The following is a 15544-nucleotide window of genomic DNA, read 5'->3' on the forward strand; positions in this document are numbered from 1 at the left end:
TAGTACTAAAACATCTTATGTTAGTTTCCACCATGGAAGCCCTGTGAGATAAAGAATGAGATCATAGGATTTCACCCTCCTTGCTTTCTCTCCTCTCTCTCTCTCTCTCTCTCTCTCTCTCTCTCTCTCTCTCATTTCCCTTCCTTATACTTTCCTTAAGAAATTTTCTTTATGAGGCTCACATAAGAAATGGGTATATACACAAGGAATGGAAATAAGTCCCTGGCTAGGTACTGTTGACATATTTCCTGTAGTAGATGGGGCCTGGGTCAGACCCAGTGGACCAGTAGTTTACCTGCTGCCCAAAGAAATGCCACTGTTACCATGTGACACCCAATGGAATGTGTTGCCCAACTCACTTGCTACTAACCATCAGCAGGATCTGAGATGACTCCTCCCCACCATCAGCCCTTTCCCCCTTACCACTTCCTTCTGGATCCCTTTCATCTTTTTGCCCTCTTTGCCTCCTGGCTCTCTTTTCCTCTCATCCATAAGGACAACTATGACCAAGAAGACAAAAAAATCTAAGACCATTTTTTAAAATATCAGAACAATCCAATCCACCTTAGTCTTATCAAAGCCACCATGGCGGGACTGGGCTGCATGCCAAGAGTGATGGGAGATGATTTTAAAGGCTGTGATCCAAGTGACCAACCAATTTGCCGACCCATTCGACACACACTCTCTCTCTTGTTGTCCCTACAGGAAAACCATAAGGGTTAAAATAATAGATGAGGAGGAATACGAAAGGCAAGAGAATTTCTTCATTGCCCTTGGTGAACCGAAAAGGATGGAACGTGGAATATCAGGTGTGAGATTCTTTAAAAAAAAAAAAATAAGACAACAAAAAGAAAAAAATTTTAAACAAACTGAAAAGCAACAACGAAAAAAGCAACTATATTTTTTCTCCCTGTTTTTTCTCCCTTTTCCTCCTTCCTCCTTTTGACCAACATACTTTTTTTTATTCTTTTCCCTCCTGTATTCTCGCTCTCACCCTGTTTCGGTATCATCTCTGCCTTCTCAGCCTAAGTTTATTTCCAAGTCCTCCTTTACCACCTTTTGGGCAACACTGCAGCCTCGGCTCCTCATTACCCTCATGAGTTACTTCCGCCTTGTGCTCCAATGATTTGATTACCACTGTCCTCTGCACTCTCCCCTGCAGCCCCCTGCCCCCCCCCCCCCTCACACACACAATAACCTGTAAATGTGGGGATTCCTTGGTGGGTGGGGAGGAGAAGAAAAAAATAAAGGAATGTGATGCAATGCATGCTGGTGCCCCTTCCCTGCCTTCTTCCCCTCCCACCCCTCACTCTCTAGCCTGGATTGAATGGGGGAGGGTCTGATGGGGGTCTGGGGCCCATGTTGCAATGATGCTTTGACCGTTTTCTGCTGCGTTCCCCAACCTCCGTTGAATGCTTGGCAGGTTTTTCACTTGCAGAGTGTCCCATAGGCCCCTCTGCCCTTCATGGAGGTAAGTGTTTTATCCGGCTATTTCACAGTTGGGTAGACAGTGGCATAAAAAGGTATGCCATTTGTCAGAGGCCACAGCTTCTGAGAACTCTCTGAGAGAGAGAACTGGCTTCTGAGGTTGTAATCTGCAATCCTGAGCTATTCTTCCTCTCCTTGGCATTCCACCCCATCCCATTCTACCTCTGTTCCTAGTGCAAGGTAGGGTACTTGATTCAAGCTACTTTAGGATAAGACAATATTTAAAGCAGAAAATTGAGAGTCTGCAAAGGGAAGGAAGTCTCCTTAGCCCTGGAGAAGGACTGATAATGAGCAGGCCCAGAGTATTGACTTTTCCAATTGGAGAAGGGACTCTAAATGGTGAAGCTGGTGCTGATTCTTGAGAAACCGGTGTTGAATGGTTCACAGAAGGCTGCCTTTGCTTCATATCTGCAAATGAGCATATCACTCAGCTCCCAAGATAACCCGGATCCCACACCAGAGAAGTGGCCTCATCTCCTTCCTTCTGGACATGCTGCCTCTTGGAACACCTGCCAGGGTTCCATTCCTAAGGGATTGGTTATGTTGCAGCCACGGTAGAGGTAAGGAAAGATTTCTTCCCTTGAAGAAAATGATTGGAAGCCACTACTTGGAAAGTGTTGGGACAAATATGTATGGGAATGGGTAAGAGTACCCTTGGGAAATACCAAGAGGAGGACATTCTCACTTCCCTCCAAGAGACATATGCTGCTGGGAGTTTTGTGGAAGATTGAACAGACCCACCTGTTTGTCAGAAAGTGTGATGGTTCTGCAGCTTCTTCGTATTTGTATCATAAATCCTTTCATCCAAGGACAGATCTAAGTGATTTGGCAACTAAACTTCCAAAGAACTATATTTCACTGACAGGTCTTCTTTTCAGACCCATAGGCTTGATCAGTTCTCATTGTCTCCTGTGGACTCCCTCTGCAGACTGGATCACTTCTATGCCCATACTGGTTTGGACCCATCTGGTATTCTAGAAGCAGAAGCCTGCTCCATCTTCTATTACTCATTCTCTCCTTGGCCACTCAATAAGATGCTGCCATGATCATGACTGCCAAAGAGTGCTGGAAGAAAGAAAGAAAAACAAAAAACAAAAACAAAAAAACCTCTGGCTCCATTGCTTCCCAGATTGTATTCCTGCCAACCCTCCAAATTCTGCCACTGAGAATATTCTCAGAAATTGCCTCAATACCTGCCCTACATCATTCCCACCTCCCTTGTGCATTTACTCTACATCCTCATGACTGGCTGGATGCAGCAATTACTAGCTTAATTAGTTTTCAAGTCCCAAGAACTTAGGTGTAAATGAAAGCAGCAAAAGGACCATATCTTTCCAGAGTAGCTGGAAAGAAGGCAGTGGCTCTGGACAAGACAAATAGGTTGGAAATCTGTCCATAACTTTATTTCACCAGTAAAGGGGCTCTTCTTTTCTGCCTCCCCAACAAATTCCTACCAACAGCAGGAGAGAGAGATGGTCAAACACAAACACCTGTGGATTCCCTATGTCTGAGAACCCCTTTGTGTTGCACTAGATTCTCTGTCCAAGGAGATGTCAGTAAATCCCTGGTGGAGCCTAGACCTGGGGGGGGGGGGGGAGATGTGGGGAGGGGGGGTGGAGTTGTTGAGCATAGGTACAAAAATTTCATCTAGCTATCCGTGTGATATACCCCAGTTCTTCCCAATGACCAAGATGCCAAGATGAAAGGTGCCAATAGAAAAGATGTCCCTTTCCTAGCTTCCTGTTCTATTGTCTATGGCAGTGGTAGGCAAACTCACTAGTCAACAGAGCCAAATATCAACAGTACAACGATTAAAATTTCTTTTGAGAGCCAAATTTTTTAAACTTCTTCTAATGCCACTTTTTCAAAATAGACTCGCCCAGGCTGTGGTATTTTGTGGAAGAGCCACATTTCAGGTTTGCCGACCACTGGTCTATGGGTTAATTTTTGGTTTCTTCAGTTCTTTCCATATTTTAGCATCAGACCATAAAGTGAAAGGTCATAACGCTTGAGTATATAGACTCAGAATCAAATGAAAATCCATCCTGATTTCTAGAATTCCCTGCTGTTCTTGGAGTGAGAAGTAGTACAGTGGAGATTGCTTTTCATTATCACTGCTGCATGGAAGAGTCTTAGGCATTCTGAGTAGCGTAGTCTCTGAATGGTCAAAATGATAATTGCATTCTCAAAAAAGAAAAGTAAAGGACTGGATTTGAAATAGGAGATTGTATTCTTGGAAAACAGACCAGATTTCAGAGGCGAGGTTTAAAGTTTTGGACAAGCTGGGGGATGAGAAAAGGGAGGATGACTAGGAAACATCGTTGTCTTGGTATAGAGTAAGTATTGGGGTCTAGAATGGACTTCTGAGAGCAATGCTGAGTAGCACAGTCAAGGCTGTTGGGCCTGGGCCTGGACATGGAAAGTCTGAGTTGGGAAGAGAAAGCACTCCCACACCCCCCAAATAGGGCCTGTTTGTGCCTCCTCTTACTACACTCACGGGTTCCCCATGACAAGCTGCCCAGATGCTTCCAGTTACTCACAGAGCTGTGTTGTTTCCTGCTTGCCCCTGGGGTATCTGAGCAGGGGGATAAAGGACTCTCACCTGACCCCAGGAATCAATATAGATAAAAGTTTAGCTTCAGCATCTCTCAGCAGCAACAGCAGGAGCAACACCTGGAGGGTATGGTGCCACTCAAAGCTGGAAGAAATGGAACTCACTGACCCATCTTTAACTGCTAGGTGGTAGGTCTCAGATTCATGTAGAGAATGAGCAGAGAATGATGGAATTGCAGCTGACTGCAAGCCATCTGGCTGTGCTAGGGATGATCCTGGTGTTGGGATGCATGTCAGACTGAAAAAGAGGGCAGCAAGAATCTTTAATAGGAGTTGTCCCTTGTCTGACCTACCAGGTGTTTGGATCTCCGGTCTCCACTTGAAATGGGGCCCAGGAGGGGCTCTTTCATGCAGATTTATAAGAAGAACAGAATGAACTATCTATCTATCTATCTATCTATCTATCTATCTATCTATCATCTATAATCTCATTGTGGTAAGGAGATTCATTGATCCATTACCCCTTGGAATTCCATATGGTAGAAGACAGAAAAAGTCATTTGCTGTTCTCCCTGAATTTATACCATAAATATCCTGGATCCACGTGTCTTCAGGAACTGTGACTATGGGATGACGGGTCACAGGTCTGAGTTGTATTTCTAAAGAATTTTGGAACATAAAGGCCACCATCCAGAGATGTAACACCACAGGATTTATGAAAAAATATAATTGCCAAAGCATTTAGCAAATAGCAAACTTTTATTGAACAACTACTAGTTGCAGTGACCACCAGGCACAGGCGACCCAAAATGGGGGGAGTGCACGGCCCTGACTTCCAGGCTACATCTATTTTTAAAAACACACTCAAGGAAAACGTTCTGCAGGTCTTTCTCTCAGGGGAATTCGAAGTTCTGGCAAACACAGTAGCTATGAAGCCATCTGTGGCCGTGAAAATGTTATGAGCACTGGGAGGCTGAGCATGATCTAATTTATGAGGTTAGGGATAGAAGACAAAAATGGGGCCTGGTTCCGCTCTAGTACAACATTACTCAATGCCCTGAGCTCCTATTCAAGCCCCAGAGTCATATTCTCCACAGATGAGCCAGCTACTCTGGCATTCTGGATTCTCACTCCTTTCCAGAATGGATGTGATAACCTGATTCCTTAGCTTAGGGCCAACCATGTCTCTACTTCGCCCACTTGGTCCCCCATCCTTACTCCTCTATCCCTTGACCCTCAGAGCTGCAGAGAAGGTGTGGGGAAACCTCTCATAACTGCAGGGCCCTGGTGCTCAGCAGTCTCTTCAGCGGCTCCCACCTCTTGTTGCTGCTGCTGCTGCGCATGCTCCAAGCGCTGCCTTTTGCATGTGGCTGCAGAGCTCTCACCTACTAAGCTCCCTGCTTTTTCTGTTGCTGCAACCACAAAGCCTGGGGATACTTTCAAGATGGGACCTTAATGCTCTTTCCTTTTCTCTCTCCCCCTTGTCTGGTATCCATTCGCAAACAGCGCTCCTGTTGTCTCCAGGTAAGAGGTGCCTTGCCTCCCTCTCCTTTCTACTTCTTGCCAATGCCATTTATTCAGGTTAAGACTAATGTCCTTTGATTTATTTAATAGGAACTGTAAGCTCAAGTTAACCTGACAAGTTCTCCTAAAGGCCACGAGATTTATTTCCTCACTTGAAGTAATTGTAAAGAAATAGACAATATCTCGAACACCGTTTCTGTTGGTGTTCGTGGGCAAAGGTCTAGGCTGGTCCTTTTGGGGACTAGGAAGGGATAGTGGATCATAGGCTTCTTCCGAGTCTTCATTTATCTGCCATCTCAGACCGTGAGGCAAGAGAGGAGGTGAGAAGTTAAAGCTGAATCTCCCAATAGGATCATGATGGCATTTGAAAGAAAATACTTTGATCTTTTGAGTGATCCAGGGAAAAAGAATCAGGAGCTTCTGTGAGATGGTGAAAAGCAATTTTTTAAGAATCTGGAATTTTACTGATCCTGGAGATCTTCCATGTTAGCACAGCTGAGGTTTAAATTGCTAGAACTTTGATTTATTTGCCACCGATACGTGAAGTCACATGTGCTATGAACAGCAAGAAGAATTGAGATATAATGGAGGGTGGGGATAATTGTCCGGCTGGAAATAGAAATTTCGGAGATTCTCTTTTAGAGGGATTCTCATGCAGAATCTCAAGCCTGTCGGAGAACATACACCTACTTGGACAGAACCATGTGCTTGGATCAGTGGGGCCCAATGGTAAAGAGTTAGCTCTGAGCAGATAGGAAAGCGTGTCCATCTCATCCAGCAACACCATAGCTTGTGGTACAGGTGAAGTGAGCACTACCATTTGTCTCAATATATTTTGAGAGAACATTTTACATTTTATAAGTTCTTTGAACATATGAAAAGTTCAGGTCATTTAAGAGGCAAAGCATCTTATAGAATTCATTGGTGTTCAAAGCCACCGATTCGCTACTCCCTGGGTTTGAGAAAGGGGAAGTGTACATTGTAAGGACATTTGCTTTGGAACCTTAAACAAAAAATGTAGGCAAACCCCTCCATTTTCACTCCCTGAAAAAACAATGACTCCAACATCCTTGGCCTCTTGTTCCTTCTTCATACCAATAGGATAAGGACTATTTCCAACCCTGTATTTTCCACTAGTCTCCCAGGGTATTGATGTCTAGCACTGGGTGTTCCTTCCCCACCTCACTCAGCCTCTTGCCTGAGAATATATTTGGGCTTCTTTGTTCTAACTTTTGCCTCCACCTCCCACAGGTCATACACACACACACACACACACACACACACACACACAAAAAAAAAAAAAAAAAAAAAAAAAAAGACTGGGATTTAACTTAAGCTTCTTTATACTTTTAGCATATTTGCACAAACACGAATAGAAGCTTAAAAAGGAAAAGAAGGTATTACAGTATTTCCTAGATCTTTCAATCCAAACCTGCTAAACCTTTAATTTAGGAGCCATTGGTTAGACATTATATTCACTGGGAATTTTAAATCTTTGTTTGGATTTTCCTGGAAGGACAGGCGAGCATGACTAACAGTGCCTGGTGGTGAAAGACAGAGAGTAAATATGTTCATTCTGAGCTACTGCACCGAGTGCAGGGACCTGGGAGTGAGAGCACGGGTGGTGTCACCCCACTTCTTCCCGAGGATGTCTGTAGAGCATCCCTGGCAATTTATTCCTGTCAGGCCTGGCAAGCTCTTTATTCTTCCAATATTTGCTCAATTTTCCATTCTATTCTCTCTCTACCTCCCTCTCTATTCCTTTCTGCCTCTCTCTTTCCCCTCCTCCTTTTTCTATATTTGAGAGTTTATTTAGCCAGTCTGAATATCAACATCACTTGCCATTTATTCTCTTTACTTGAAATTTCTGAAGAGTCACATAAACAAATGATCAGAATCACTATGATCTTTTAGGTTTGAGATTTATTACTCCAGAAATTAATTTGAACACAAGGAATGATTATTACAAAAATATAAAAAGGGGGGGAATTATTATAAAACCAAGACACTAAGTGAGAGTTGATTTAAATGGAATATATATATCTGTGGCTGAGGGAGATACAAAGATAGAGGATTGGTTATTTGTCAAAGACATTTCTGCAGGAAAACTAGATGGAAAAACTGGCTATCACCACAGGGTGGACAGGTCAATAGGTTGATCAATATTCTTCCAGGTGGATATAATGCTAGATTGATTGCTAAACATGGGGTTAGACAGGTACATTTATATGTCACTGGGGAACTCATTATATTGGTATATAGTTCTTGTGGCACATATAAAGTCTGACATGGAGGAATTGGGGGGGGGATAATACTGTCACTGCTATAATAGTCATTGTTATGTGTTGCCAAAATCCACAGGTAGAGGAAAAGAGTACTCATGCTTTTAAGGAATCTATGTCTTTTTCCAAAGGCTTTTTCTCAGAATGACTTGCAGTCTGGCTTCTAGGATTGCTAATTTTATAACCAGAACTCTGGATGTACCCAGATTTACCTTCAAATTTAACTAAGGAGAGACTCATAATTAAAGAATTTAAAGAATCCAGGCTGCTAGAAGGTATCTGCTGACTTAGAAGTATACAGAGGAACACAGAACCTGGAGAAATAATTATTGCTGAAAGCCTCACCAGCACTAACATTAGGACAGCACCACGGACAGCTCCCAAGCATTTTGGAATTGCCTTCTGTGTTTGGTGCCAGAGCCCTGAGTAAAACAGCCAGCTCAGGAATCCTCTGTGCACTCTCTTACCATCTTCATTCAGGCTGACTGAGAAAATCCATACATAAAATGGGCTATTTGCTTGGTAACTTAGACCTTTGGCTTAGAGTCCACTCAGTGAATTCCTTTCCTTGCAACCTCAAGAGCTTGAGTCTAACCCCTCCCCACGTCTCACCAATTCCCAAGACAGAGAAGATCTTCTTGGCCTCTGACCCATTTTGTCCTTGAAATTATCCAAAGACCAGAGGATTTCCCTAGGCTACTCACTATGTGGAGCAAAAGCAGCTAAGGAACGGAACAAAAGAAGCAATTGCATGCAAGAATGTGGACTTGGATGGGAAAACATTTAAACAAGCTCTGAAAGAAACAGGCTGCCAAGACCAATTATCTAATTAAATGGAAATAAAAATATTCCATCTCTATATCACTGTAATCCAGAACACAGGTCTTCGTGGTGAAGGGGTCTTAAAATGGACTTTCCAGTTGAAGTGGAAAAAATTTCTAACTCTCCCACATGTAAATGAGTCAAGATGCTGAGGGACAAAGGAATACCTTCAGAGGAAGTAAAGGAAGATCTCTCTTTTGTTGTGTTTTTGAACAAATATTTGTGTTCCAAAAGAAGCATGCCTGCTTCCTGTTGGAAAACCATGAAGTTTTTTGGGGAAATCTTTCAAGTTTCTCATTGTGAGGATAATACCCATTTGTATGAAATGTAGATATTCCTGGAAACAGTCCTAATTTCTCCTTTATAAAGGGGACAGTGCCAAGAGTGCTGGAAGCCAATGTTACTATGAACCAGTGGACATTACCCTTATATTAAATGTGCCTCTGACCTTCAAGAACTCTTACATGGAGTAGCTGAACAGTCAGGCACAACAGTTCAAAATTGTTAAAGGTCCAGAGATAAGCTCCTATCTCTCCCATATCTGACCAAACAACTTAGGGACTGACTTTCCTTGGAGGAATTTCTCAGAAGGTCAGGTTGCTCACTGAGGTATAAAATAGAAAGAAGAGTGCTTACGCCAGACCAGCAAAGAAGCCTTTGATGGTCTGATGGTCATAAAGTGTCCAGTGCTTTATAGAAAGAGGCACCCAAAGTACACAGAATCCCCAATCCCAAGAGCTACATGCTTTTTGCCCACTGTCCAGGCCTACTACTCTTTAGTGTTAGATGTTTAAGAGAATAGAGAGTGTGCTGAAGCTGCTCTGGTTTTGTTTTGTTGCAGAGGTGACAGACAGGAAGCTGACTCCGGAGGAAGAGGAAGCCAAGAGAATAGCAGAAATGGGAAAGCCAGTATTGGGTAAACACCCCAAACTAGAGGTCATCATTGAAGAGTCCTATGAGTTCAAGGTCAGGCCATAAGTGAAGTCAAATTGAGTAATAGACTGGTGGGAGGGAGACAACCCAGGGTTTTGATTCCATTTTACACTGAATTTGTGAACTTGTAGTGCTGACATTTTGTATCCGAGGAATATTATAAGGACACACAATATCTATCTATCTTACCTAATAATAGACAAACATGTGAATTGACCATACCTCCACTATGCCCACAGCCAATCAGCAGCAAGTATGCAAATTAACCCAACAAAGATGGCAGGTTAATTTGCATATGCAGGCCCAGAGCAGGCAGGGCAGGATGCCTGCTATGAGGGGTGAGAGGTGGGGGCAGAGGGAGCTACAAGAGCGGTGCTCTGGCCGGAAGTGGGGACTTGGCAGCTCCCAGGAGGCTGGGAGCAAAGCCAGGGGAAGGAAGGCCTATTCTTGCAAGAATTTTCATGCAATGGGTCTCTAGTATGGAATAAATGAGCTCTAAAGCCTCTAGGCGTGTCATTGCTATAGCTTAATTGTATTTTTTAAAACAAAAATACTAAAATTTACTACTCCAGAGCAAGGTTTATTGATATCATCACTATTGTTCTCTATTGTATTGCTCTAAATATCCAATGTCAGCAGTCACAGCCAAAGAAAAGAGAAATGGAAGAACTGCCCCAGTAGCTACCCCCAAGGCCATCCTATCCGTAACTTGCAGAATGCATACAGAGCGCCCTGGGATGGAGGGCGTCTTTCATTCCCTTGAAACACCAGACTCCTCCGTGGTTCTGAGCATTCTAACCTCATGGTTCCAAGTCTGTATCTCCCTGACAGAAAACAGTGGACAAACTGATCAAGAAGACAAATATGGCCTTGGTCGTGGGGACCCATTCCTGGAGGGACCAATTCATGGAGGCCATCACTGTCAGTGCAGGTAAGAGGATCTCAGGATGGGCACAGGCCTTGCTTGGAGAAGCAGGTAACACCAGAGGAATAAAACAGCCACATCAACAGCCTGTCAATTTCTGGGAAGATCTATGCCTGGTCTTCCTAAGCTCTAGCCCAGATGCTTGTCTGTTTCACTAGATCAGATTGACCAATGCGACCCCCCAGCTCGTTTCCATTGGGAAGCGATCATGGAACAACTAAAACAGCAGGGCTATCTCTGGCTCAAGACCTCGTTCTGCCATCCAAACTGGGATAAGTTGTCCTATCTGGGCCTCAATTTCCTTACCCAAAAAGGGAACTTTTGCTACCTTTCTCAGAGAAGTCAGCAGAAAGGTATCACTCTATGAGGATAATATCCACTTGTATGAAATGTAGCTACTTAGTCTGGTACTAACCACAAGCTCCATCAATTCTGGTTCCACCATTCCTTCCTCTCATTAATTTGGTCCTCATTTTTGTAAAAAATGGACCCAGAGTTTTGTTCCAGTTTTACCCCTGAATTGTGAACTTGGGATTTGGAGTTTTTGAAACATTTGCTTTCCCACTCTAACACATCTCCACCCTGGATAATCCCTCTCCTGCAGCATTTACTGATGGGTCCCCTCTGGGGGACCACAGTGTAGCCAGCATCCCAAAGGCCCGCGGACCTGTTGGAATGGGATGCCAGGGCTCTCATCACCACCACCAATATAGCCTCTCAGCACCACTGAGCCCTCCTTGTACTGCCTTTTCTCTTTTCGTGAGACTTTGTTGTCATAGCAACCCATGGGGTCCTATCCCAAGGCCCCAGAGCCACTGTAAAGCACAGCCAGGGAGGGAGGGCCGCTGCTGTGGTGGCCGCTGGCCCACTTTCACCTGGCCTGCTTCTGAAGCTCCCAGTTCCCCCTCGGGTGACCTTACTTTGCCCCTAAAGAGACAGTACATGGAATCTAGGGCACACACTCTAACGCCCTCCCTTTTCAAAGGGAAAGGAAGTTCAGAAACAAGAGGTGACTTACTCCAGGTTACAGATTCTCTCCGTGGCAGAGTTGCAATTGGGACGCAAGTGTCCTGACTCCTGCTCTTTGGAAACCCGGCTTCCCTGGGTTGTGCCGAAGCATTACAGAGGTTGCCCTTGACGAGGCGCCAGCGTGCCTCAGCATATCCTCTGATCCCGGGCTGCTGAATGGGCAAGTCTGCCCACGTTTCCTGGCAAGGACACGCGGAGCCCAGGCCCGCTCTGTCCCGTGGGGTGTTCAGAGGATGGCGCTGGCTCTCTGGTGCTCCCACATGATCTGGAATGACAGCCGTCCCTCTGGGGATGGTTAGCAACCAGAACCACGAGGTTATTGCAGTTGCCATGTCAGGAAAATCCTAGAGGAGCCCTACTGGTGTCCAGTGGAGAGTGGGCACGCTGCTGATGTCACCTAGACAACCAGTATAGCCCGCTCCCCCCACCTCTCACCTCCACTGCCTTGCACCCCTTGTGTCCTGCCCTGCTAGTTCTTAATCTCTTTCCTCTCTTGCTCATTCCTCTGTGCCCTGCATTCACATTGACCAATGGGACACCCCAGCTCGTTTCCCATTTCTCAGCTGTTTTCCGATGCCACGCCCTGGCCCGCACAGGCTGCCGGGGAGAGCTCTAGAGCCTCCCTCAGCTGACTGTGCTCGTGATGGGGGTTAGACTCGACTTTCTCAAGAGTGGGCCCTGACCTCGCTGCCCTCTCCTGGGCCTGTTTGTCTTGCCTCCAGCTGGGGATGAGGAGGAGGATGAATCAGGCGAGGAGAAGCTGCCCTCCTGCTTTGACTACGTCATGCACTTCCTGACGGTCTTCTGGAAGGTTCTGTTTGCCTGCGTGCCCCCCACAGAGTACTGCAGTGGCTGGGCCTGCTTCTTCGTCTCCATCCTCATCATCGGTGTGCTCACAGCCATCATCGGGGACCTGGCCTCCCACTTTGGCTGCACCATCGGCCTCAAGGACTCGGTCACAGCTGTTGTTTTCGTGGCATTTGGCACCTCTGTGCCAGGTGAGAGTGCAGGGTGCTTGGGTCTGCAAAGAGGATGTCACTGGGCTCGCGTGACCCTTTGCCTCGTTGTCTTCTTTACTATCTCAGATCTGAGCTTAACACACCCTCTGCCACTAAGGTGCACAGGGGTCAACCAGAGATTAATGATAACAATTCTAATGACAGCTAACATTTCTTGGGCACCTTGATATAACAGCAGGCACTATGCAGTTTATGTGTTTTGTCCCTGTAATGCTCACCACAATCTTATTCCATACGGGTAGCTATTATGCCCATTTGACAGATGAGGAAACCGAGGCCCACAGGGGTTAAGTTATCTGCATAAGTGACCCAGTTTAGTAACTTCCACGTTATATGAATAGATTGCAAACAATGTAATTCAAAGCATATTTCCCTCTGGCAGTCCCTGAGAGGCTAAAGACTAGCCTGCTTGAAGGTGTCACAATAGAAATTCCCACAAGCATTCTGCTAAGGACACCTGTGAGTACAAAGTGTCTTCCACCGGATTAGGCAAAGGAAGAAATTGCTGAGGACCAGAGGCAAAAAAGCAAGGTCATGGGCAAGCAAAGGCAAGATGTTTTCTCTGGGAGCTCTGAGAAAAGTGGCAAGGAGGCCAGCCAGGACAGCGGCAGGGGAGTTGGGGCCACTTCCAAGTTCTTGCAGTTGTCCCAGGGAGCAGCTGGCAGTTTTAGGGGCTCAAAGGAGGTTGTGCCATGGTCTCCCCAGCTGATTCTGTGGCTTTGGCTACAACGCTTTGGATGTAAAGTGATGGTATGCAAAGGGCCCTTGGGAGGCTTTTAGGGTCAAATCTCTTGCTGATTTCCCATTTGACTTTGGGTAGATTCCTTGACCCTTATTTTCCTTACTTACAAAATAAAAGGGTGGCTAGATCGTTCCTGACAGTCCCTCCTGGGTCTACACTCCATGGCCACATCTACATCAAACAGCCTGTGGGCCCTGTGCTAGACACCAGCTTCGAGGGCTCACCTGCACGTCCCCATTGCGGTTCCCCAGTGCGTCTTCTGTCCACACCTGCCGTGCTGAGCCCACAGGCACTGAGCAATAAGCTGTCTGTGTCACGTGAGCAAAACGCCCCAGGTGACAGTCATAGGCAGGCCTCTACTCTGAGCAGCTTCCCAGGATGTCAAGGTTCCCCAGGGAGGTATTATGGGATAACAAACTTCCCTTCCTGAAAAAATTAGTCAAAAGGGAACAGCAAACCCACTTGGTAAACAGCAGGACCAGAAAGGCCCTTAGAAACCTCTCAGACTCCGACAGGCGAGGAACAGGAAGCTCAGAGGAATAACGTGACTTGGCCAAGGCCACACAGCTTGCTAGTCGCAGAGCTGCCTCTGCTTCCCAGGCTCAGCCCGCCGGTCCGAGCTGCCCTTTGGACACACGCAAAGGCAGGCCCGCCTCGTCTCAGCCTTCCTCCAGCTCCCATCTGTTCTCTGCCCTTTTCCAGATACCTTTGCCAGCAAAGCCGCCGCCATGCACGATATGTATGCAGACGCCTCCATCGGCAATGTCACTGGCAGCAACGCCGTCAACGTCTTCCTGGGCCTTGGCCTGGCCTGGTCCGTGGCCGCCATCTACTGGGCCATGCAGGGAGAGGAGTTCCGCGTGTCTGCGGGCACGCTGGCCTTCTTCGTCACCCTCTTCACCATCTTCGCGTTCGTCTGCATCAGCGTGCTCCTGTACCGCCGGCGGCCCCACCTGGGCGGGGAGCTGGGTGGCCCCCGGGGCTGCAAGCTGGCCACGACGGGGCTCTTTGTGACCCTGTGGCTCCTCTACATACTCTTTGCCTCACTGGAGGCCTACTGTTACATCAAGGGGTTCTGAGCCACAGACACTGCCTCTGGCAGGGCAGGCCTACGACTTCTCCAGAGAGAAGGGTACCCCCCCACCCCCAGGGACCTCTCGGGGATGAGCAGCCCTGGAGAGGTGGCTTCGGGACCCGAGCCCCAGGGACTTCACCCGACCTCCACCGCGGCGGCGGTGATCCGAAAGGGCAGAGTCTTCAGCAATCAGACAGAATGGGGGAAACACCCACACTACCAAGTATTTAATTCAGTACAAACCAACAACAGCAACAAATCCACCTCCACCCATTCGCGCGCCCCCCCCCCCCCCCCCCCCGCCGCTCCGCCATGTCTCTGACCTGTAGCCAAGGTCAGATCCCTTCACCATCTTCTATTTCACCTTCTGACTCCTCCTGTGCTTCTACTGTCATCAGGGCAGGGCTCCTCCTGTCTGCGCTATTGGATGCACCGCTGTCCTCACTCACCTGGCGGGTGGTGGAAATCAGTCTCAGCCATGTGGCTGGTTTGGGGCTCTCTCCTCATTGGAATCATTATCATGGTTGCTTTCGTTTTCCCGTCAGGTTTTGCTCGTCGTCCGTTCATTTTGTCTTTTCTCCCTGACATTCGTGACAAAGGCGCTGGGCTCTGTGGAGGAACCCAAGGTTTGAGCCAGTGGGCAGAGGCGTGAATTGTCAGACACACACTCTCCCACTCTCAGCAGGTGACAGCTGCCTCTCAGCCCCCCTCGAGGCCCTGTCCCCCATCTCCTTTTCATCTCTGGGTGGAAGAGATCTTGCACACCCACGCGGGGCACCAAAGATCCGTGTGGGGTGGTGGCAGGAGATGGATGTCAAAGTTCAAAAGAAGCAGTCATTGTTCTCTTCCTTGCCCGGGCCTTTCAAATTCTGTCTCCTGCTGGCCATGTCTCCATGTTCTTTCTTCTGCAGGAAGGCCAGCCCAATGGAGACAAGGGACAGAAATAGGAGTGGTGTGGGATGGCAGAGGGCAGCTGGGGACACAAAATGGGTTTTCACCTTCGTGAGTACTATCTTTGGCTTTGTATCTGAGCCAGGAGAGATGGGATGTCCCACTAGGGAGATACTTAAGGGCAAAGATATTTAAAATGCCAGTGCTTCTGAGAAAGGTCAGCTTCGCCCCACCCTTCACTGTCATGCACCGTACTAAGCG

General features: G+C 46.9%; 1 protein-coding gene across 4 annotated transcripts in view; it reads left to right on the forward strand.

Annotated features, from left to right (window-relative positions):
* The window catches only part of SLC8A3 (solute carrier family 8 member A3), a 123196-nt gene extending 108260 nt beyond the window's left edge, over nucleotides 1-14936 (forward strand). For 2 of the 4 annotated variants that reach the window (XM_084892697.1, XM_084892699.1), the window contains 6 exons: nucleotides 706-809; nucleotides 5548-5565; nucleotides 9511-9635; nucleotides 10434-10533; nucleotides 12279-12554; nucleotides 14020-14936. In XM_084892697.1, the coding sequence (XP_084748823.1) occupies nucleotides 706-809; nucleotides 5548-5565; nucleotides 9511-9635; nucleotides 10434-10533; nucleotides 12279-12554; nucleotides 14020-14396 (1000 nt within the window). In that variant the 3' untranslated portion in view covers nucleotides 14397-14936. The remainder of the gene's footprint in view (nucleotides 1-705; nucleotides 810-5547; nucleotides 5566-9510; nucleotides 9636-10433; nucleotides 10534-12278; nucleotides 12555-14019) is intronic. The other 2 variants (XM_084892696.1, XM_084892698.1) reach the window with 2 other exon arrangements.
* The last annotated feature ends 608 nt before the right edge of the window (nucleotides 14937-15544 follow it).

Source organism: Pipistrellus hanaki (genome assembly GCF_964339955.1).
Source record: "Pipistrellus hanaki genome assembly, chromosome: 1".
Lineage (NCBI taxonomy): Eukaryota > Metazoa > Chordata > Mammalia > Chiroptera > Vespertilionidae > Pipistrellus > Pipistrellus hanaki.